Here is a 23,245-nt window from a genome sequence, read left to right as displayed (position 1 = left end):
CTGATGATTAGTGATGTTGAGCGTCTTTTTAAATGGCCATTGGCCATTTGCATGTCCTCTTTGGAGAAGTATCTATTCAGGTATTTTCCCCATTTTTTAATTAGATTTTTGGGGTATATTGAGTTGTATAAGTTCATCATAAATTTTGTTTATTAACCCTTTATCAGATATATCATTTGCATATATGTTCTCCAATTCAGTGGACTGTCTTTTCATTTGGTTGATGGTTTCCTTTGTGGTACAAAAGCTTTTTAGATTAATATAGTCCCTTTTGTTTATTTTTTCTTTGGTTTCCCTTCCCTGAGGAGATATGTCAGAAAAAATGTTGCTACGAGAAATGTCTAAGATTTTACTGCCTATGTTTTCTTCTAGGACTTTTATGGTTTCTAGTCTAACATTTTAAGTCTTTAATCCATTTTGAGTTTAGTCTTGTGCATGGTGCAAGAAGGCAATCTAGTTTTGTTTTTTTGCATGTATCTGTCCAAATTTCCTAACACCATTAATTGAATAGACTATCTTTATCTCTTTGTATGTTTTTGCCTCCTTTGTTAAATACTAATTGACCATAAAAGCATGGGTTTATTTCTGGGCTCTCTATTCTGTTCCACTGATTCATATGTCTGTTTTTATGCCAGTATCATTCTGTTTTGATTACTATGGCCTTGTAGTATAGTATGATATCAGGTACTGTAATACCTCCAACTTTGTTCTTCTTTTTCAAGATTGCTGTTACTATTCGGGATCTTTTTTGGTTCCATATAAATTTTTGGAATATTTGTTCTAGTCCTGTGAAATACGTCATTGGTATCTTGATAGTAATTACATTGAATCTATAGATTACTTTGAGTAGTATAAACATTTTAATGATGTTAATTCTTCCTATCCATGTACACAGTATATGCTTCTACTTATTAGTGACTTCTTCAATTTCTTTCTTCACTGTCTTATATAATTTTCCAAGTACTGGTCTTTTACATTCTTGGTTAAATTTATTCCTAGGTATTTTATTCTTTTTGAAGCAACTGTGAATGGGAAGTGAATAGGATTGTTTTCTTAGTTTCCCTTTTTGATAGTTCATTATTGGTGTATAAAAATGCAACTAATTTCTAAATATTTCTTTTGTATCCTACTACATTACTGAATTCATTTATAGATTTTAGTCATTTTTGGTGGAATCTTTAGAGTTCTTTACATACAGCATCATGTCACTTGCAAATAATAAGCTTTGCTTCTTTCTGTTTAATTTGGATACCTTTTACTTCTTTTTCTTGAGTGATTGCTGTGGCTAAGACTTCCAGTACTATGTCCAATAAGAGCTGTGAAAGTGGACATCCCTGTCTGGCTTTCCATATTAGGGGAAACACTTTTAGCTCATTCTTTGAAAAGATAAACAAAATTGATAAACTTTTAACCAGACTCATAAAGAAAAAGAGAGAAGACCCAAATAAAATGAGAAAGAGTAAAAGTAACAACTGACACCAAATAAATAATATGGATTGTAAGAAAATATTATGAACAACTATATGCCAACTGATTGGACAATCTGGACAAAATGGATAAATTCCTAGAAACAAACAATCTTCTAAAACTGACTCAGGAAGAATTGGAAAATATGAATAGACAGATTACAACTAGTGAAATTGAAGCAGTAAAAAAAAAAACAACTCCCAACAAACAAAAATCCTGGACCAGATGGCTTCACAGATAAATTTTTACCAAAGATTCAAAGAAGAACTCCTATTCTTCTCAAACTATTCCAGAAAATTCAAGAGGAAGGAAAACTCCTGAGCTTATTTTAAGAGGCCAGCATTATCCTAATTCCAAAACCAGATAAAGACACTACAAAGAAAGTAAATCATATGCCAATATTCCTGATGAACATAGATGCTAAAATCTTCAATAAAATGTTAGTGAACTGGATTCAGCAATACATTAAAAAAATCATACACCATGATCAAGTGGAATTTTTTCCTGGGATGCATGGTTGGTACAATATCAGCAAAGCAATAAATGTGACACATCACTTAAACAAAATGAAGGACAAAAACCATATGATCATATCAATAGATGCACAAAAACATTCAGTAAAATGCAGCACCTCTTTGTGATAAAAAAAAAAAAAACTTCTCAGCAAAGTGGGAATAGAGGAAACATACCTCAACATAACAAAGACCATATATGACAAACCCACAGCTAACGTCATACTCAGTGAGCAAAAACTAATAATTTTATTTTGGAATTAGGCCTCAGATGTCTCTAGAAACAGAGGAACCTCTTTAATGGCCCGGGCGGGACACAGCCTAGTAGCTGCTATTCGAAGCCAGCATCAACATGAGCCGTTGCCACTGGGTATGTATCATGCTTTTAGAACCCCTAGATACCCAATAATTAACCTTGTTTTTCTTATTTAAATCCTTTAATATTGAGGATTCTGTGGAGTTCTTTTTCCTCCTCTTTTATGGTATAGTTTCCTCCTTTATCCTTTGCCCCTATCCTACCTCCCCTTTGCCTCTTTTCCCTTTCCCCTTCCTCCTCACTTTGTCCTCTCTCATCCCTCAACTCTCTCTTCTCTACTGTTTTCCAGACCTACATTTCCCTTCTTCTTAACTCCATTCACTGATTTCTTAGCCAAGTCCAGGGGAGCACAATTTAATGAGACCATGAATTTTGTTGCTGTTAAATGCAGTTTTTAATTTAAATCTCTCTTTCCTTGTGTGTATGGGAATAAGTTGACACAGTCTTTATTTATACACTCAGCTCCCTTTTTTCAAAACACATGCCACTTTTATCAGAGTAAATGAGGTGAGAGTCTAAAGGGATTCTATTATTACTGTTGGGAAATCAACATATGGCCATAGGCCATAAGTGTCAAGTGCTCAGAAAAAGATTTATTTGAACTCATAAAGAATCTTGTGCTGTAATAACTGGCAAAATGACCAAGAAAATTTGTAAAGAAGAGAGTAGGACTTCCCTCTTGGGAGAAGTGCTTTATTTTTTACTTGTTCACATAGTAATGAGTTAATACTTAGTTAAGTTTCTAGACTATTAGGATGATTAACTCAGATCTAGTTCACTTTTGGTGTGATTGTTTAAAATTATTAATGCTATTATATCACAGCAAACACCTACATTTTTTGATGCGTATGCTACCCGCCCTTCAAACTTCTAAATTAATTCTGGTATCAAGTAGCCATCTTCCAATCATCAGAGAAATCATCTGTGGTCTGCAGACTCAACCACAACTCTGCACTTTTGTCTGTTTCAGCATATAATGACAAGATTGTGGCATTTCTTCGCCAGCCAAACATTTTTGAAATGCTACAAGAACGTCAGCCAAGCTTGGCAAGAAACCACACACTCAGGTACGGGCTTGTCCCTCACCCCTATAACTCTAGATCTCAGCTCTTTTTCCAGATGGGACAACACCTCTGTGGAAAAACATAGCAGAAGCTTTTGATGTTTTTTATCCATGCATTTAAATTATAATTTGAATAATCAAAATGAAGGGGCCAGAAGTTTTTAATGTTCTCAGAAGTGTAGCAATCAGCAATAGCCATATTGTCAGATTACATATTACTCATATGATACTAAAATGATTTCCATTGATTTGGAGGAAGCACAGAAAGGGAGCAAAATAAGTTTAATTAAAAATTATTTATGTAAAGCATCATATAAATTTTTGAAATAAAATTATTTCATGGTGGTTTATAAACCATATATAAGATGACCATATTCAAAAGAAGCAAACAGAAAGTATAATACATGTTTCAATTTTTCTAAAAAGTATCATATATGTTCTGTTGTTTATTAGGGTCATTTTGAACAAGTGTATCTGGAAATCTAAATCATTTCATTTGGAAAGAATAGTCACACAAAGTAATAAAAATTGAAAATATCTTCTGAAGTTAAGTCTCACTTTTTCACCAGGATATTCAAACACCTCTCTCCTTCAGTGTACTATTCAGAATTTCAAAAGCTGGAGATGCATGGATGTTAAGAGTGTCCCCTTAGAGTTTGAATTCTTGTTCACATGGGGCTAACAATCAAGTCATGTTATTCAATCATCTACCTTTAGTCTCCTCATCACTGAAATAGGGTCACAATGTAGCCACTACTGAAATACTTAAACGGGGATGTGTGTAAAAGATTAGACAAAGTGGGTGAGAATACAGTCATTTACCGCAGCTAATCCCTTACCTCCCATTTGGTGGTCTTTTGAATCTGTCTGACAACAGTAAAATTCTATTTTGTATAACTTCTTCAATAAATCACTAACATTGGAAAATAATCCCTTTGTTATTCAAATCCTTATTAATCCTCCCAGAACATATTAATTATATTCTTGTCCCTACAGCACCCCCCTTCATTGACACCTTTTTCCCTGTGTTTTTACCTTTGTAAATTAGAACCACCATCTTCCAGATTGCCTGTTATCTCAATTCTGTCTTCTTTCTTCATCTCTGCATCTAAACATTTACCTCCTTACTTTTTCTCTTCCAGCCCTTTTATTCTCTCTCTTTATCATGGATAGTATTTGGATTCCCATCATTTTTCTCCTGGATTTGGCTGGGGTCTCTTAGAAGATATGCCCTATCACCCTACTATAACCAGAATTATCTTCCTATAGAACAGACCAAATATGTCACTCCTGCCCCTCTAAAAAGCTTCCATGGCTCTTATTACATATGAAATAAAGATTTCTAAGCACAATTTCTTTGGTCTACAAAGTCTGGCCCTAACCTAATTCTCCATCCTGTGCTAGTATTTTTCTCCTAGTATCTTCCACCTCCACCGACTAAGCTATTCTCTCTCTCCTACCTTCACCCTTCCTGTAATGGTTTCTCTCTTACGGATATCTCATCCTATTTTAGATTCAAATCAAATGCAAAGATTTCATGATTCAGTCAGAATTTAGTATTTCTTTTGCCTTGCTTTAAACATTCTTTTTGTACCTCTAAGATATTTTCCCCTTATCTCTTTTATTCCATCATGTACTTATGTCTCCCTACAACACTATAAACTCTTTAGTGAAGGACCTTGTTTTTGTACTCACTCTGATCCCTCAGAACCTGGTCCTTTAATTTAAAGATAGAAAACACTACTTATAGAGTGAAGGAAGGGTCTTTAGCATAACTAGTTGAGCTTTATTTTAGCTTGAGTATTGTCACTTCCACTTGTATTCAGCTCTGCGCAAATTTCATTACTGTGGCACAAAAGGCAGTGCCATACTCAGTCATATAGGTAATTGATTCATGGACTGCTTTATTTTCTCACAGTACACAATAATTTAAGAGAATTTCCAAAGAATTTTCAGAGGAGTTGTACTAATTGAAAAGTTTCTGACACATTTCTGGTCTTGAATATTTTTTATGTTACTGCTTCTACCACTAAGTTCACTGCTCACTTTTTAGAGGAATTTTAATTCATCAAAGCCACTAGAGTCCCATTTAAATAATTTGAAAGTAAAAACAAAGTAACCTCCATGTGTAAAAGAGTATAACATATTTTCAAAGAGAAGTAAACTTTCTGGTCTTACTGTGTAATATCACAGTATTAAAAAAATTAAAAAAATATATTAAAAGTTTTGTTGCAATGTGGAGTTGTACAATTATGATTTTCCACACATGGAGGACTAGGAGTCAGAAAAACCATGGAACTTATTTAGTACGGAAACTAATAACCTTTTATTTTTTCAATTTATCTTTATTGTTGAAAGCATTACAGATGTCTCCCTTTTTTCCCCATTGACCTCCTCCACTCAACCCCCCCCCCCCAGGCCTTTACCACACTATTGTCTGTGTCCATAGGTTATGCACATATGCATATAAGTTCTTTGGTTAATCTCTTCCTGCTCCCTTTTTTAAAGTAATGAATTCATTGAGAATCTGATGAGAAACATTATAGACTTTCCCCCACATATAAACATAAACCTTTGCATATAATTTCAAATAGTTAAAAGGCTTGGGGACTTCACATTGAGAATCCAAATATTTCATCAAAAATAGTTGACCTACAGTGACATCAGAAACTAAGAGGGGATGAAATTGAAAAGGTAGAATGACAAGAGTAAGAACTTGCTCTTTAGGAGGTCAGGTGTAAGGGAACTAGGTAGGTGGGCACTGCTTACTATGATTGGGCCTTTGCTCCTGGGTGTGATGTGAGTGTGAGTCAACCCCATTTTATTTTTAAAGGTCCAAGAATTGAAAATAAAAGCACCTCTCCCCATGATCCTGTCCAGAGGAAGAAGTTAATGCTTCCTCTGTGGTACCCAGGTGAAGACAGTGACCCCTATTCTGCTTCAGCCATTGCTATTTTTAGGGAGCCATGAATTCACTGTCTTGGGTCCACAAAGCCAGTTGCTGGGTTAGAGAGTCGAGAATGAGTGCTCAGCAAATTGTTTTTAGTAGTGAATCATAAGGAAGCCACACATAGAGGAAGAAGATGGAGCCAGAAAACCCAGAGGTTAATGATATCTGTTAACTTTAAGGGTCACAGTAGCAGTCCTTATTCATTCATTCTTTCCTTCAACTAGTGCTTTTATTGTGCAACTATTCTGAATCATGACTGTGCTAAGGCTATGTGTGTAGTAGCAAGCAAACAGACATTGGTCTTATGCTCACGGCACTTGCAATCTATTAAAGGAGACAGATGACAGGCAAGTATGGTTTGGGTTTTTTTTTAAAGCCAAATATATAGCTATAAAATTTGTTACGGGTCATGAAGGATGTTATCAGAACTCAGTGACAGTGGATAATATACTGGTACAGAGAAAGTGGACATAACTCCTAAGCAGAATACAGGGATGGCTTTTCTAGGTAGGTGACACTAAACTAAAACCTGGAGGATGAGAAGAAACTGTCCCTAAGATGCAAGGTGGGGATCAGAGTGCAAAGGGCCCAAGGAAGAAAAGGCCTGATGTAAGTGAAAAGTGAAAAAAGGCCAGTATGACGTAAGGGTGGATTGGGACTATGGTGAAATTGGAGGAGGCTTCGTCAGCAATGGGAAGGAGTTGGGAATTTATTTGAAGTAAATTTTATTTAAAAAGTGATTAAAGAATTTTCAGCAGGAAAGAAAGATAGGTACATTTGTGTTTTTAATGACCACTTGGGTTGTTCTGTGAATAGCTATACTGAAGGTGGGACATAAGATAGAGGAGAGGGGGTTACTAGGAGACTGTGGTATTTATCTACTTGTATGGATAATAATATAGCATAGATGGAGGGAAGGGAAGAGCTTGTGGTGATATTGTGAATGCAAAAACAATAAAGGCTGATAACAGCTTGAACATGGTGGGTGAGGAACGGAAAAGAATGATAGCTAGATGTGATACTTCTGAAGATCAATGAATGATGGTGTCTGTCTTAGTTTTGGGGGGCTTGCTGTAACAAAATACCACAGACTGGGTGGCTTATAAACATCAGAAACTTATTACTCACAGCCTGGAGACTAGAAGTCCAAGAACTGGTGTTACCATAATCAGAGTGAGGGCCTTCTTTCAAGTTACAGACTTCTTATATCTTCACATGTAAGAAGAGACAAGGGCACTAATCTCATACAGGAAGGCTCTGCCTTCATGACCTAATCCCATCCTAAAGGCCCCACCTCCTAACACCGTTAGATTGGGCTTTAGGATTCCAACATGCAAAAGAAATTTAAAAGTTAAATATTTTTTTAAAAACTGATCTCTAAATATTCCCAAATTTATGCTGCATTGCTTCAAGAAAATTTTTTAAAAATATTTGAAGCATACATGCAATGGAATGAATCTTGGCTATGGTGCTAATAATATTTAAATATTTGAATGTCAGAAAAGCCAAGTACAAAGTTCATTTGATCAAAATAAATGCTATTTATCCATAGACTTATTGGAATAATTTGCCAGGTTGGAGCTGGAGATTGTAAAAAAGGGTCAGAATGCATAAACTGTAATCAAACAGAGAAATTTAGGCCTGTGCTAAGACCAACTGAGAGACTCAGTGTTCTGGAGGTCAGACTTTGTGCTTAGCATGCCTTATACATTTTTTGTCAGGAACAAGGCTTCTCAAGAGACATCCTCTCACTTTCTTTCCATGATTTCCAAGGAGTCATGGGCCCACAACAGTTCAGCTGCTCTCCTTGCCAGTTCCACTCCTGACTGTCATAGCTATTCAAAGAGTTACCTTCATTGAGTTCCTTAGCTTCTGTCCCTGTGTGAGTCTGAGGAGAGGTGATTCCTTGTAGAGTATCCTGGGAATCTGCAATACGAACTTAAAATACCAAAAATACAATTGACACTAATTAAGACATCAATATTCAGCAACATTGGAAGAGAAAACAAGGGATCAGAAAAGGATTCATTTCTTAGCTTCTGTGTTGGTGTGTAACTCTTATTTTCTTTCCCATAATATTTTAGGGAGAAAATCCATTACATTCGGACTGAGGGTAATAATGGGCTTGAAAAGTTGTCCTGTGATGCAGATCTAGTCATTTTGCTGAGGTAAGAGGCTAAGCCTGAAGTAATTCTGAAAAAGCTTCTGGAAGAGCTGCCCTGGGCAGCTCTTCATTACAGCCCAGACTGAAGCACCATTTGTTCTAGAGGTTGCTAGTGACCATGACTGAACTAGAGCCCCCCATCTTATACATGCTATCCACTGTCTTCTTTAAATTTACAGTTCAGGTAACAAGAGCTTAATATAGTACTTGATGGACGCTTTATTGTAAGATTAATTAGGGTTTAAAATAACACTGAGAAAAAATAACACTGAGAATTTGCATGCCGGATGTGCTTATCTTTTTAATACTATGTAGGATGTCTGAATCTAAGTGTTTTTGTTCCTTTGTGAGAACTGTAACTGCTATTACCCCAATTCATGACCACTCTCTTATGGATAGAGAATAAACTTTATTTTTTTACTTCACAGTCTCTTTGAAGAAGAGATTATGTCCTACATCCCCCTGCAAGCTGCCTTCCACCCTGGGTACAGCTTCTCTCCCCGCTGTTCACCCTGTTCCTCACCTCAGAACTCCCCAGGTAACTTGAGAATCTGGCAGTATATCTCCTGTAAGTGGCCATCTGTGTTTCTATCAGATGAAAGTGAAAGAAGGGCAATTGTATGCTTACCCTGTCTCTCTGCCACCTGTTTTTGTAATGTCCCAAGACTTGAATGGATTTTACATTTTCAAATGGTGCGATTTTTTTTACAACACCAGCATTTCATGGTATGTATAAATTATATGAAATTCAAATTTCAATGTCTATAACTAAAACTTTAGTGGAACCTAGCCATACTTGTTTAAGTATTTTTAATGGCAACTAACACTACAACAGCAGATTTGAATAGTAGTGACAAAGACCATTTGGCCCCAAAAGCTTAAAATATTTACTATCTGTCTGCCAGACCAATGCTCTACATTTCTATTACATTCCAAATGAATTCTATAAGAATTTAAAAGGGAAGAGTCCTTTCTGACACTTTCATTCTTATGACTCAGAATGTTATTGGATATCAATTTTGGCAACTTTTCTTAAGTTGTGAAGAAGTTACTAGGTTAGCCCTAGCCTGTTTGATTCAGTGGTTAAAGTGTTGGCCTGTAGACTGAAGGGTCCCAGGTTTGAATCCAGCCAAGGGCATGTATCTTAGTTGCAAGCTTGGCCCTGGTTGGAACGAGTGTGGGAGGCAACAAATTGATGTATCTCTCTCTCCTGTCTACTCTCTCTGAAAAGCAATGGGAAAAAAATCCCCAAGTAAGGATTTAAAAAAAAAAGAGGAAGTTACTAGGTTATATGGTTAGTAAGGACCACCATATGTCCCTGGAAGATGCCAAAGAGTTTTCTTACATGATGTGAAATGATTCCCCTGAAGTTCTCTTTATGTATTAGAATGAATTTACTCGTGATACAAAAAATCTTTGTAGATATTTTTCATTCCAAATGAGGAAATATATATTAAACTGTTTATTGATAAAGAAAGATACTATTTTCTGGGTTGATAAAAACAATTAACTTAACTAAAACCCATACCCCCAAACATAACCAGATATTGGAGACTTTCCCCCCATTTGATTGGTTAGCATTATCACATTGTTGCAGGTCTCAGCAGTAACCCGATTTTTTTGATAACTTTAAAAGAAAGGATGTTAGTTTGAAAAATCTGGTAACTTTTTATCTCACAAACTCAAGAGGCAAAGTCCAAGTTTGGCTTCTGAAGCCAGTGGAAAAATTCAGAAGAGAAACAGAATTTAGCAAAATACACTAAAGGGGTGTGTCAGTATCACTCAATACTAGCATAGGTCTCTAAAACCAAAATATTTTTTATTTTGGCTCCTCCAACTTGTGTCATTTTGAACTGTCTCTTAGGGGTGGTTTTGTTAATTGTTTTTTTGGTTTTATTTATTGTTCAAAATATTACAGATTTCCCCTCTTTTCCCCATTGACACCTTCCACCCCAAACCCACTACCGGCCCCAGGCCTCCAATACACTACTGTCTGTGTCCATGGGTTATGCATATATGCATATAAATTATTTGGTTAATCTCTCCCCACCAACACCCACCCCCACCTTCCCTCTGAGATTTGTCAGTCTGTTTCAACTTCTATGTCACTGAATAAATTTTGTTCATCAGATTATTATGTTCTTTAGATTCCACATATAAATGAGATCATGTGATATTTGTCTTTGGCTTATTTTGTTTAGCATAATATTCTCCTGGTCCATCCATACTGTCCTAAAAGGTATGAGATCCTTGTTCTTTACAGCTGGATAATATTCCATGGTGTATGTGTCGCACAGCTTTTCTATCCACTCATCTACTGATGGGCACTTGGGCTGTTTCCAGATCTTAGCTATTGTAAATTGTGCTGCTATGAACATAGGGGTGCATATATTCTTTCTGATTAGTGTTTCAGGATTCTTATGATAGATTCATAGAAGTGAGATCACTGGGTCAAAAGGCAACTCCATTTTAAATTTTTTGAGGAACCTCCATATGGTTCTCCATAGTGGTTGCACCAGTCTGCATTCCCACCAGCAATGTACTAGGATTCCCCTTTCTCCACATCCTCGCAAGCACGTGTTTGTAGATTTGTTGATGGTAACCATTCTGACAGGTGTGAGGTGATAACTTATAATCATTTTAATTCACATCTCAATGATGATTAATGATGTTGAGCATTTTTTCATATGTCTTTTGGCCATCTGTATGTCCTCTTCAGAGAACTGTCTATTCAGGTCCTTTGCCCATTTTTTAATTGAATTGTTTGTTTTCCATTTCTTGAGTTTGAGTTCTTTGCACTCTTCGAAAATTAGCCCTGTATCTAATACATCATTGGCAAATATGTTCTCTCATACATTGGGGTTCCTTTGTATTTTGAGGCTGAGTTTTGCTGCTGTGCAGAAGATTTTTAGTTTGACATAATCCCATTTGTTTATTTTTTCTTTTGTTTCCCTTGTCCTAGGAGATGTATCAGTGAAAATACCACTAGGTGAGATGTCTGTGACTTTACTGCCTATGCTTTCTTCCAGGATTTTTATGGTTTTGCAACTTACATTTAAATTTTTTTCCATTTTGAATTTATTCTTGTGTATGGAGTAAGTTAGGGATCTAGTTTCATTTTTTTTGCATGTATCTGTCCAATTTTCCCATTACCATTTGTTGAAGAGACTGTCTTTACTCCATTGTATGCTCTTGCCTCTTTTGTCAAATATTAACTGACCATTATGGCCTGGGTCTATTTCTGTGGTCTCTGTTCTGTTCCATTGATCTATATGTCTGTTGCTGTACCAAAGCTGATTACAAAGGCTTTGTATTACAGTTTGATATCCAGTAAAGTGATTCCTCCTGCTTTGTTCTTCTTTCTAAAGATGGCTGTAGCTATTCTGGATCTTTTTCAGTTCCACATAAATTTTTGGAATATTTGTTCTAGGTCTGTGAAATACGGTGTTGGTATTTTAATAGGAATTGCATTGAACATATAGATTGCTTTGGGTACTATGGACACTTTAATGACATTAATCCTTCCAATCCATGAACATGGTATATTCTTCCACTTGTTTATATCTTCCTCTATTTCTTTTATCACTATCCTGTAGTTTTCTGAGTACAGGTTTTTTACATCCTTGGTTAAGTTTATTCCTAGGTAGCCTATTTTTTTTTAGTTGCAATGGTAAATGGTATTGTTTTTTTAGTTTCTCTTTCTGAGAGTTCATTATTGGTGTATAAAAATGCCATCAATTTCCAGATGTTAATTTTGTCTTCAGCTACCTTGCTCAATGCATTTAACAAACCTAGTAATACTTTGATGGAGTCTTTAAGGTTTTCTGTGTATAATATCATGTCATCTGTGAATAATAACAGTTTTACCTCCTCTTTTTCAATTTGGAGTATGTTTTCTTCCTGTCTGATGGCTATGGAAAGGACTTCCAGTACTATGTTGAATAAGAGTGGTGAAAGTGAGCATCCCTGTCTTGTTCCAGTTTTTAAGAGAAATGGTTTTACTTTTTGCCCATTGAGTATGATGTTGGTTGTAAGTTTGTCATATATGGCTCTTATTATGTTGATGTATGATCCCTCTATTCCCACTTTGCAGAGAGTTTTTATCAGAAACGGGTGCTGAATTTTTTCAAATGTTTTTCTGTATCTATTGATATGATCATATGATTTTTGTCCTTCACTTTGTTTATGTGGTATATCACATTTATTGATTTGTGACTATTATAGGAGCTTTACATCCCTGGAAATAATCCCACTTGTTCATGGTGTATGATTTTTTAATGTATTGGGGGATCTGCTTGCTAGTATTTTGTTGAAGATTTTGGCATCTATGTTCATCAGGGATATTAGCCTGTAATTTTCTTTCTTTGTAGTATCTTTTTCTGGTTTTGTGATTAGCATGATTTTGGCCTCATAAAAAGAGCTTGGTAATTTTCTCTCCTCTTGAATTTTCTGGAATAGTTTGATGAGAATAGGTGTTAATTCTTTTTTGAATATTTGGTAAAAGTAACCTGTAAATCCCGCCTTTTGTTTGCTGGGAGTTTCTTGATTGCGGCTTCAATTTCATTAGTTGTTATTGTCCTATTCAGGTTTCTGACTCTTCCTGATTAAGCTTGGGAAATTGTGTGCTGCTAGGAATTCATCCATTTCACCCAGGTTGTCCAATTTGTTGACATATAGTTGTTCATAGTATTTTCTTACAATCCTTTGTATTTCTGCTGGGTGAGTTGTTATGTCCCCTCTTTCATTTCTAATTTTATTTATTTCAGTCCTCTTTGTTTTTTGATGAGTCTGGCTAAAGGTTCATCCATCTTGTTTATCTTTTCAAAGACTCAGCTCTTGTTTTCATTGACTTTTTTTTTTGTATTGTATTTTTAATCTCTATATCATTAACTTCTGCTTTGATCTTTATTATTTCCTTCCTTGGGGCTTTCTTGCTGCTCTCATTCTAGTTCTGTTAGTTGTTGTGTTAGACAGTTTAGTAGAGATTTTTCTTGTTTCTTGAGGTATGCCTGTATTGCAATGATCTTTCCTCTAAGGACTCTTTTTGCTGTGTCCCTTAGATTTTGAGTTGTTGTCTGTTCATTTTCTTTTTTTCCAAGAAGTGTTTGATTTCTTTCTTGATCTCACTGATAACCCATTCATTGTTTAATAACATGCTATTTAGCCTCCATGTGTTTGAATACTTTTGAGGGTTTTTTTATAGTGGTTGATTTCTAGTTTCATGGCATTGGGATCTGAGAAGATGCTTGATATGATTTCAATCTTCTTGAATTTGTAGAGACTTTCTTTGTGCCCTAACATGTAGACTATCTTTGAGAATGTTCCATTGGCACTTGAGAAGAATGTATATTCTGCTGCTTTGAGATGAAATGTTCTGTAAATGTCAATTAAATGCATTAGATCTAGTGTGTTCTTTAAGGTCTCTGTTTCCCTGTTGAGTTTTTTGCCTTGATGATCTTTCCAATGCTGACAGTGGGGTGTTAAAGTCCCCCACTGTGATTGTGTTACTGTCAATATTCCCCCTTAAAATCCACCAAGAATTTTTTTTATATATAGGTACTCCTATAATAGGTGCATATATATTTACAAGAGTTATATCCTCCTGTTGAATTGATCCCTTTGGAATTATGTAGTAACCATCTTGTCTCTTGTTATGGTCTTTATTTTGAAGTTTATTTTGTCATAAATATTTCCACTCAAGCTTTTTTGTTTGTTTGTTTCCATTTGCATAGAAAATTTTATTCCATCCCTCCACTTTTAACCTGTGTGAATTTTGCTCTCAGGTAGGTCTCTTGTAGACAGCATATATTTTGGTCCTCTCTTCTTAGCCATTCAGCTATCTTATGTCTTTTTTTTTGGAACATTTATTCCATTTACACTTAACATTACTATTGATAAATACTTATTCAATGCAATTTATCCCCTTTATGCCAGTGTACCTTTCTCTCAATATTTCTTCTTAAAGCAATCCTTTTAGTTTTTCTTGCATGCTAGTTTGGTGGTACTGAACTCCATTAGCCTTCTTTTGTCTGGGAAGCTCTTTATTTCACCTTCAATTTTAAATGATAACCTTGCTGGATAAAGCAGTCTTGGTTGCATGTTCTTGCTTTTCATTACTTTGAGAACTTCATGCCCCTCCCTTCTGGCCTGAAGTGTTTCTGTTTAAAACTCTGCTGTCAGCCTTCTGGGGTTTCCTTGTAGGCCAGTGCTTGTCTCTCTCTTGCATCCCTTAATATTCTCTCTTTGTCCTTGACATTTGCCATTTTAATTATAATGTGTCTGGAGTTGGTTTCTTTGGGTTCCTCTTGCTTGAAACCCACTGTGTTTCCTGAAATTGTGTGGCTTTCTCCCCCACCAGCGTAGGGAAGATTTCTGTCATTATTTCCCTCACCAACTCTCTCTCCTTTGCTCACTTTTCTCCCCTTCTGCTACCCCTGTAATTCAAATGTTGTTTCCCTTCATGTTGTCCCAAAGCTCCCTTAAACTCTCCCATGCTTTTTAAGTGTTTTTTCTTTTTGTTGCTCTGATTGAGTGGTTTTTTCCTACCTTTTTTTCTAAGTCACTTATTCTATCCTCTGTTTCATTGAGCCTGCTTTTAATTCCTTCCAGTGTATTCTTGATATCAGAGTATTATTCATTTCTGCTTGGTTTTTATTTCTGGTATTTAGCTCCTTTTCTGTTTTCACTAAGTTTCTCTACCTTTCTTTTAAGTGTTTTGTGTTCACTTATTTGCTTGTCCATCTTTATAACCATTACTCTGAGCTCTATTTCTGATAACTTGCTTAACTACATCTCATCGAGGTCTTTTTATGGTGATTTTTTCTTTTCTTTAATTTAGGGGTTGTTTCTCTGTCTCCCCATTTTAGTGGCTTTTACTGTTTGTATCTGTATATTAGATATATTTGCTGTCTCCCAGTCTTGTGGGAGACTTAATAGTTTATGTCTAGTGGGGCCAAGAAGTATGTTTTCCTTATACTTCTGAACTATTTGCTCTAGGTGTGTTCTCTTTCTGGGTGATACTTTTTTGTGGGTTCTTTAGGCTCTCTTGTGGTGATTGGGTCTAGATTGTTGTTGACCCATTCATGGGAGGACTCTCCTCTCAAGTTGACAATGTGGCTGAGCTCCAGTCACATCATGTGAGCTGTTGTATAGCTGCAGGCAAGGCAAAACAAAACACAACCAAATGCCTGGGAAACAAGCAGTATCTTACAAAATATCCTGACAATCACGTGCAAACAAACCAAGAGAAAATAGAATTGGAAGAGTGAATGGAGAACACAAATGTTAAAACAAAAAAATAATAATAAATAAATAAATAAATAAATACAAAAAGGAAGAGAGAAAATGATGTTATTGCTAATAGTAAAGAAAAATTTTAAAATAATAATATTAAAAGTAAAAAATAGAGAAGCTTTTGGGAGATAAAAGGGGCAGGGAAAAGATTCTGAAAGAAGGGTGAGTAAAAAATTAAGGGTAGAGCATAGGAAAAGGAAAATATTTTTAAAAGAAAAATAAATATAAAATTAAGAGACACACAGAAATACACAAATAAACCAAAAGACAGGAAGACAAAGAATAAAAGGGGAAAAAAGGAAAAGAAAAGAAGAGAGAAGAAAAAAAGAAAAGAGAAGAAAAAAGAAAAAAGAAAAGAAAAAAGAAAAGAAAAGAAAGAAAAGAAAAGAAAAGAATAAAAGAAAAAAGAAAAGAAAAGAAAAGAAAAGAAAAGAAAAGAAAAGAAAAGAAAAGAAAAGAAAAGAAAAGAAAAGAAAAAAAGAAAAGAAAAGAAAAGAAGAGAAAGAAAAGAAAAGAAAAAAGAAATTAGGCCAATAGAACAAGAAGAGAGAGAGAGAAAAGGCAAGGGTAAGGAAGGAGTCCAATGAGAGATATGGGGGAAACAATAGAGAAAGCAGTAAACTTATTGTTTATATTGATAATATACCAGTAATTAAGCATAGAATATCAAGAACATCTTGATAACAGAACAAAAAAAACAAAACTGTCCAGCCGGGTGTGGCTCAGTGGTTGAGAGTCGGCCTAGGATCCAGGCCATCAGGGTTCGATTCCCGGTCAGGGCACATGCCAGGGTTGTGGGCTGCAGCCGATCAATGACTCTCTCATCATTGATGTTTGTATCTCTCTCTCCCTCTCCTTTCCTCTCCCTGAAGTCAATAAATGTATATTTAAAAAAAAGAAAAAGAAAAAAACTAAGAAAAACAAATTATTTAAAAATTAATTACAAATTTAAAAAATTATTTGCCTGCCAGCCTCCAACCCAAGGACACAGACAATGGTGTGGTGAGGGCCTTGGGAGGGGGGTGGAATGGGTCAATGGGCATAAAAAGAGACATCTGTAATATTTTGAACAAGTAAAAAAGAGAGAGAAACATGAAGAAAAAAATTTTTTAAATAAAAAAACATTTCTCTTTTTTTCCTAAAAAAAACAATAAACTCAACTGAATTTCATCTGGGCAGCTTATGATGTCTGAGGCTCACTATTTTCTATACTAATTTCCAGTCTCCTAGGAGGTACATGTGTATCAGCCAATGTCTGGAGCTGTCTAGGTTTGGCTCTGATGTCCTTAGGTAGTTAGCTGATCTGAGGCTCTATGTGGACCACCTCCACTTGTCAGTTATTTTGCCTCCCCCTTGTGGTTGTCTGGTCTTTCTCCAGAGTCTTTTGAAGAGTCTTTAGGGTGCAGGCTGGCTAGTGTAGCTCAGGATATTGCTCTCCTTATTTAGAGGTTTCACTGTTAGGCACTCACTGTGGAGAAGTTAGTCTCTGCTTCAAAGCCAACTCCTAAGTTTCTACACTATCCTCTAATTCTACTTCCCCATAAACTGGCCTGCTGCTTTTTCAGATTGACTTCAGTCTGTTTCCTTTTCTGTATGGGCAGTTTAAGCAGCTTGGGCTCAGAGGGTCCAATTAAAAAAATATACTCCAGTGAGCCCTTTGACTGCCCAGCCTCCAGAAGTGGCTTTAAGCTTTTCCTTTAGCTCCCAACCAACAGTCCCTTAGAGTTTTATTCTTATATTATAGTCCTGTGAGCTGTTCTCCCTTCTCCCTCAGGACTGTGCCCTGGGGGTGATATTTGGAGCTTCAGTGAGCTGAACTATTCCCTTTCTTATTGAAACTGGTGTTCTTAGCCTGCAGGAGAGGCAGGTGTTCCCTGCCCCTCCTTTCCCAGATCTGGTTGGCTGATCTCACAGGGTGCTCATTTCAAACCCTCCACACAGCAGACACAATTCGCAGCCTCTAACCCTCAAACCTTGCAGCCCAACACTGACTTTGGGGGAGACTCCCCCTTTTAACACCCCTCTCTTCCCATACTCTATGATTTTTTTTCAGTGCTACCTCCTCGAAATATGCCCACTCAGGTATATTTCTCTTGTTTTACCAAGCTGGTTATGCAGTATTTTCATGATAAATTGGGTCTGGGCTGGGAGCTAGGAGCCTCTGCTTTTTGTCAGAATGCCATCATCTTCACAATCCAGTTCTTCTTTAAATGTTTGGTAAAACTCCCCTATAAAGCTGTCGGAACCAGTGCTTTTGTTTACTGGGAGTTTTTCTGTTTTTTTATTACTGCTTCAATTTCATTAGTTGTTATTGGCCTACTCAGGTTTTCTGATTCTTCCTGATTCAGTTTTGAAAGATTGTATTTTTCTAGGAATTTGTCCATTTTTCCCAGGTTGTTCTGCTTGTTGGCATATAGTTGCTCATAGTATTTTCTTACAATCATTTGTATTTCTGTGGTGTAAGTTGTTACTTCACCTCTTTCATCTTTAATTTTTTGGGGTCTTCTCCCTTTGTTTCTTGATTATTCTGGCTAAAGGTTTATAAATCTTGTTTATCTTCTCAAAGAACCAACTCTTGGTTCCGCTGATCTTTTGTATTTTCTTTTAAGTCTCTATGTCATTTATTTCAGCTCTGAGCAGAAAATACTTACTCTGGCCTTTTCTTGTTGTTCTCTTTCTAATTCTTTAAATTGTAGTGTTAGATAGTTTATTAGAAATTTTTCTTCTTTCTTGATGTGGGCCTGTAATGCTATGAACTTCCTTCTTAGGACTGCTTTTGCTGTGACTCATATCAGTGATAAAATCTTAAACCCACCTTTCCCTCACTACCTATATAATTCACTGACTTAATTTCTTCTTCAGTCTACCCACTTCTCTTCTCCACTTATATATTCCTAGTCCATTTTGGCTGTCTAAATCCACTTTAATCCTTTTCAATTTTTCTCTCTACTTCAATAGAGAGATTGATGGTTTTTATAACTCAAGTCACATGTCAACCCCATGCAATGGTTTCCTATTGTGCTTAGCATTAAACAAAACTGCTTATCACAGTATAACTTATTCGACTTCATCTATCTCTTGTCAACGTCTCAAGCTTTGTTTTACATCATTCTTGTGTTTGCACCTGTGCTCCAGGTAAACTGGAGTACCATTTTTCATTCTGCCACAGTATCTTTGCACATACTGATACTAGACCTAAATTGTTCTTTTTCTCCCAACTTATCCCTTCTTCTAGTTAAATGGAAGCCTTTCCTGACTTACACTGTCTCATTCATGCTTGATTATTCTTTAGATCTTCTCCAGGGAAGACTTCCTGTACCTGGCCATAGTGTTCTGAGATCTCAGGGAACTGAATTCTTTTCATTCATCGATAGGAATCATCTCAACTTGTAATTACATTCTAATTTCTATGATTTTTTGGTGTTAGTCTTCTCTAGATTATTAATATAATATCTGAAATATAGTAATTAATAAATAGTTATTGAAGGGGCAAACAATGATTCTAGCCATTATAAAACTTGGAGAAGAATGTTACTTTTTCAATTCAATTTTTTCATTGAAAGGTGTACAAAGATAAAGCATTTACAAAGCACTCTAGGTGAAAGAAAAACTCTCCTCTATATATAATCAAGGAATTATTATTAATTTTGCTTAACAAGAACAAGGTAATATAAAATAAACTCTTAAATACTTTGATCCTTAGTGGACAGGTATGTTTATTTTAGCATCAATATCAATATACTTAGAGAAATACAACATACATATATATTACAGTTGCCTAATTAGAGTTATAATCACTTCTTGTAATACAGTGACTTACAAGAAAAGTTTAGTCTAGTTTAGTTTATGTTGTTTTAGATTATTTAAGTGCAACTGAGCCAAGAAGTATGCTCAAAATATCTTTTAAGAGAAATATGACTTGAAGTGTAGTGGAAAAAAATATTTATGGTCATCAGAATTGTTTTCTTTATTATATTATTTCTATTTATTATAAAAATAACTGAAGGAGTCATTGAAATTAAAGGAAACTTCTTGGAGAAAAAATATGAAGACACAGGAATGTGCTTCTTGTCAGTCCTTCATCTACCATGGTTCTGTGTATTTGTTCTTTGATAAACTGTTGACCTTCAGCTCATGTACTTCTCTCTGCAGGTTTACAGAGAGCCAGTGCAAGAGCCCCTTCACCCTACCGGAGAGACTTTGAGGCCAAGCTCCGTAATTTCTACCGAAAACTGGAAGCCAAAGGATTTGGTCAGGGTCCAGGGAAAATTAAGTGAGTGCTCCAGTACTTGGCACTGAACTCAGATGATTGCTTTTTAAATCTTTTTCTCCTCTATACCTTTGTAATATTATTTTGGAGATTGGATACCATGGTGTGGTAACAGGTATGCTCATAGTAAAGAGGAAGAAAAAAAGTTATGAAGTTGAGAAGAAAAAAGAAAAACGTTAAGAAATTGAAGAGGAGGCAGAAAGGGAAGGAAAGAGAATGGTCAGAAAGAAAACACATAAGATTTCATAGAAAGTCAATGAGGTTCCAAGAAGATGGCTTTGCTATGAAAAGAAGCAGAACACTCATGCTTCCAGCCTCAGACTCAATTTATTACTGCATAACCAGCTTGGAAAAAAACAGAGAAGTAAACCAGAGTGGACATTTTTTGAGTAGGGAGCACTGAAGAAACATCATAGAGTCTGGTAAGAGGGGAGAGTGTATAAAGGAGGAGTCCCCCCTGAAGCCTGTGCTGGGCTCTGAGGCCCTAAGGCTGGAGGCTGCAAAGCTCCCTCCCCTTGGGAGTGTGGACTGGCATCCAAAAGCTAGGATCTCAAACCCAGAGCAGAGGATATGGGAAGGAGAACCTGTGTAGGGCAGGCAGAGGGAGCCAGGGGAACAGTGTGCTTGTGAAAAGGGGACCGTGCCTTCCCAGTAAAACAAAGCTTGTAATGGTGAACCCATAGTCATCTTTCACACCAAGTGCCAACCATAAGAAAAGCTGTCCCACAGTGTGTGGCTCCTGAACAGAAAGGGGCACAGGAAAGCACTGAGCAGCTACATATAAGAACCCTCTGCCTTCCTGTAAGGCATTGTGTAGAACCCCAGAAAGCATTTGATCTGAGTGGCATGGGGAAGGGGAAGACAACACTCCTGCTGCCAGAGAAGGACCAGAGCCACCAGAAGGATGAATCAGGACTCAAGCCAACAGAGCTTCCAGTGGGGAAGGTTGAGGCTCCAGCCACCAACGCTGCCAGTGTGGAGAACCTGAAATTTTTGACACATTCTGAGGGGAGCTGGGACAGTGCCAAAAAAACTGCCTCAGCTTTACTGAGACCAGCTATGCAGGGGAGCTGCATGGGGTTGACTCTGTGACACACCCTGCTTGGTACCAAGGTGTGGGGGCAATAGGACTTGGCAGGGCAGATTCTCTCTTTGTGTGTTGTTTTGTGTGTTTTTGAGTTTTTGATTGCTGAACAGGTATCCACCTTCCTGGCTTCCATTGGGGAGACAGACCAGCGAAAGCTGGGGTTTGTGATTGCTGTGTAGGGAGTTTGAAATGAGCACCCTGTGAGATCAGCCAACCAGATCTGAAAATGGAGGGATGGAGCACACCTACCTCTCCTGCAGGCTAGGAACACCACTCCCACTGAAATCAAGCCCACTGAGCCCAGGCTACTAAAACTTCCCATATAGAAAAAGCAACAGACTGAAGTCATTCTGAAACTGCAGCAGGCCAGTTTATGGGGAAGTAGAATTAGAAGATAGTATAGAGACGTAGGAGTTGGCTTTGAAGCAGACACTAACTTCCACACAGTGAGTTCCTGACAATATCCTGAGCTACACTAGCCAGCCTGCACCCTAAAGGTTCTTCAGAAGACACTGGAGTAAGACCAGGCAACCACAAGGGGGAGGCAAAATAGCTGACAAGTGGAGATAGTCCACATAGAGGCTCATATCAGCCAACTGAGGACACCAGAGCCAAACCAAGACAGCTCCTGACATTAGCTAATACACAAGTACCACCCAGGAGAACTGAAATGAAGATACAAAGAGTGAGCCTCAGACAACATAAGCTGCCCAAAAGAGACTCACCTGATTGACTTTTTTTTTTTAGAAAAAAGAAAAAAATTATTTTAATTTTTTTATTATTTTTAATTTTTAAATTAATTTCTTAAAATTCTTGTTTAGCTTTGGTTGATTTGTTGTTTTTTTCTTTTACTTTGTTTTGTTTTTTGTTCTATTATCAATATTTTATTAATATTCTCTGCTTAATTGCTGGGACATTATCATTATAATCAATAAGTTTACTGCTTTTCTCCATTTTTTTCCCTATACCTCTTATTGAACACCTTCCCTGCCCTTGCTTTATCTCTCTCCCTCTCTCTCTCTTCTTGTTCCATTGGCATAACATGTTACTTTCTTTTTTGTATTTTTTTTCTTTTATTCTCCATCTTCCTGTCTTTTGGTTTGTTTGTTTTGTTTCTGTTTGTCTCTGTATTGTATTTTTATTTTTTATTTTTCAAGTATTTTTCTATTCTTATGCTCTACCCTTAATTTTTTATTTGCCTTTCTTTCAGAATCCTTTCCCTTCCCCTTTTATCTCCCAGAAGCTTCTCTATTTTTTACTTTTCATTTTATTTTATAATTTTTTTAAATTTTTCATTACTATAAGCAATAATATTCTTTTCTCTTTCTTTCTCTCTCCCTCTATTTATTGTCTCTATCTTTCTTTAGCACTTCTGTTCTTCACTCTCCCAATTCTACTTTCACTTGGGATATTTCCATTGTGATTGTCAGGATATTCAGTAAAATACTGCTTGTTTTCTGGCAGTTTGGTTGTGTATTGTCTTGGCTTTCCAACACCTGTACAACAGCTCACATGATGTGGTTGGGGCTGAGACACACAGTTATTCAAACTCAGAGGAGAGTCTTTTCAAGAACAGGTCAACAACAATCAAGACACAATCACAACAAGAGAGCCCAAAGAACCCACAAAAGAGACACCCAAAAAAAGAGACACAACCCAGATCAAATAGCTGAGAATTATATGGAAAACACACCTCTGGGCTCCAATGGACTCACACTACAAAATTCCACCCCTCAAAACTAGGAGACAGCAAATATGTCTAATATACAGAGACAGACAGTAAGAGCCACCAAAATGGGAAGAGACAAAGAAACAACCCATAAACTAAAGAAAATGGAAAATCACAATAAAAAGCCCTTGATGAGATAAAGTTAAGCAAGTTATCAAAAATAGAGTTCAGAGTAATAGTTATAAAGATGCTCAAGGAAATTAATAAGAACAACAAGACACTTAATGGAAAGGTCCAGGAACTTAGTGAAAACATGAAAAGATAGCTAAATATCATAAATAAAAACCAAGGAGAAATGAATAATACTCTCTCTGATATCAAGAATACACTGGAGGGAATTAAAAGCAGGCTCAATGAAGTAAAAGATAGAATAAGTGACTTAGAAGATAAAGTA

The 23,245-nt window shown here is 36.4% G+C and overlaps 1 protein-coding gene across 6 annotated transcripts in view; it reads left to right on the top strand.

Moving 5' to 3' along the window:
- Positions 1–23,245, top strand: part of HECW1 (HECT, C2 and WW domain containing E3 ubiquitin protein ligase 1) — a 584,554-nt gene that overhangs the window by 502,111 nt on the left and 59,198 nt on the right. For all 6 annotated transcript variants that reach the window (XM_081147958.1, XM_081147956.1, XM_081147957.1 and 3 more), the window contains 5 exons: positions 2,244–2,349; positions 3,266–3,362; positions 8,393–8,476; positions 8,901–9,010; positions 19,918–20,038. In XM_081147958.1, coding sequence (XP_081004084.1) covers positions 2,244–2,349; positions 3,266–3,362; positions 8,393–8,476; positions 8,901–9,010; positions 19,918–20,038 — 518 coding nt within the window. The remainder of the gene's footprint in view (positions 1–2,243; positions 2,350–3,265; positions 3,363–8,392; positions 8,477–8,900; positions 9,011–19,917; positions 20,039–23,245) is intronic.

This window comes from Miniopterus schreibersii (genome assembly GCF_964146895.1).
Source record: "Miniopterus schreibersii genome assembly, chromosome: 9".
NCBI classification, from domain to species: domain Eukaryota; kingdom Metazoa; phylum Chordata; class Mammalia; order Chiroptera; family Miniopteridae; genus Miniopterus; species Miniopterus schreibersii.
This window is presented reverse-complemented; position numbering and strand designations above follow the sequence as displayed.